A 1,307-nucleotide genomic window follows, 5' to 3' on the forward strand; every position below is an offset into this window, starting at 1 on the left:
TCATACTTCAGAAATGTGTCTAGGGTCTCAAGCACGGCCCATCAAATCACCAGTAGTCAACCCACTCATATTGTTGTGTATTAGTAATTGGATTAGGTAGCCTATATATATAATTAGTCACTCTGAAAATTCTTACATACATTTTATATGGCAGTCATCAGTATGCTCACTTTGCTGTTGGTCTCAACCTGCATTTGAAGAGGTTCTAACCTCCCTTATTACCTTTCCATATGGTAAATCCCCATCAGGTTAGCATGGAGTATACCCAGAGCTTCTGAGAGACAATATATTCACTAAGCATGATCAGCATAATTATAATCAAGCAGTTTGGACCAGATCCTTACCTGGTAGAAATCGGTACAGCTTCTCTAAAGGCAAGCACAGATATCTACCAGTGAGGAAAAGGGACCCTATTTCTTAATGTCTGTACCCCTGCAGATGTTTTCCCAATGATTTGTTAAGCTCTCATTTTGTTTATGGCTATTAAAGATCCTCTTTGAGGAGTATTTGTACGGCTGCATCTTTAGGACTTTGTGATGGCTACATCATCTCACAAGAGTCCTTTTGCAAGGGCAGCCATATGAAATGCTCTTAAAATGATTGAAAAACATGTTCATGAAAACTGTGTGAATGGTTTTCCTTGTCAAAAACCTCATCCTTGCTGTCTATGGTGGCAGTCTGCTGACATGTTCCATTCCCTGCCTATGACCCATCACCAGCCCAGCCCCTAGACCTTCTGTTGCTGGCACTCAGTAGGTGTTAAGGGGTAGAACCGAACGCCCACGTAGAAGACCTGGTATCTGTGTTTCCACATCACAAAACAGGCTGCTAGGCACACCAGGGCTGTGATCAGGTTGAGACCCATCTGCAGCAGCAGGTACAGGTTGAGCATGCTGGTGAGGCTGCCGCAGTCAGCTGCGTCCTGGTAGATGAAGGTCCTGCCGAGGGGGTCTGCAGTGTCCAGTTTGCACTGGCAGGAATCAAGGATGGTATCACAGGTAAATCGTGTCATCTGCAAATAATGGTGTGCAGCAAAAGCCACTGCCAAAACACAGGCAACCAGACCCAGGGCACTCAGGAGAAAATACATCAGCTGAAAGAAAGCAAAAACAGAAAGAAAAAAAACCCCACTCTTTTTCCAGCTACTCAGAGAATGAGGAACACAGAAGGAATGCATGCACATACACTGCACAGGGAATGCATGCATTCAGTGTACTATCTGGACACCGTGTGCTTGAAAAATTGCTAGACAGCTATAGCTCCCTGGTGGTGCCAAGTTCAGTAGGTCATCTCAAGAACTAGTAATT

At 44.5% G+C, this 1,307-nt stretch overlaps 1 protein-coding gene across 1 annotated transcript in view; it reads right to left on the reverse strand.

Annotated features, from left to right (window-relative positions):
- Nucleotides 1-727: 727 nt before the first annotated feature.
- The window catches only part of SSPN (sarcospan), a 5,725-nt gene continuing 5,145 nt past the window's right edge, over nucleotides 728-1,307 (reverse strand). Inside the window, exon 2 of the mRNA XM_009995415.1 lies at nucleotides 728-1,093. Coding sequence (XP_009993717.1) covers nucleotides 728-1,093 — 366 coding nt within the window. The remainder of the gene's footprint in view (nucleotides 1,094-1,307) is intronic.

Source organism: Chaetura pelagica, unplaced genomic scaffold (genome assembly GCF_000747805.2).
Source record: "Chaetura pelagica isolate M959 unplaced genomic scaffold, ChaPel_1.0 scaffold4, whole genome shotgun sequence".
Taxonomy (NCBI): domain Eukaryota; kingdom Metazoa; phylum Chordata; class Aves; order Apodiformes; family Apodidae; genus Chaetura; species Chaetura pelagica.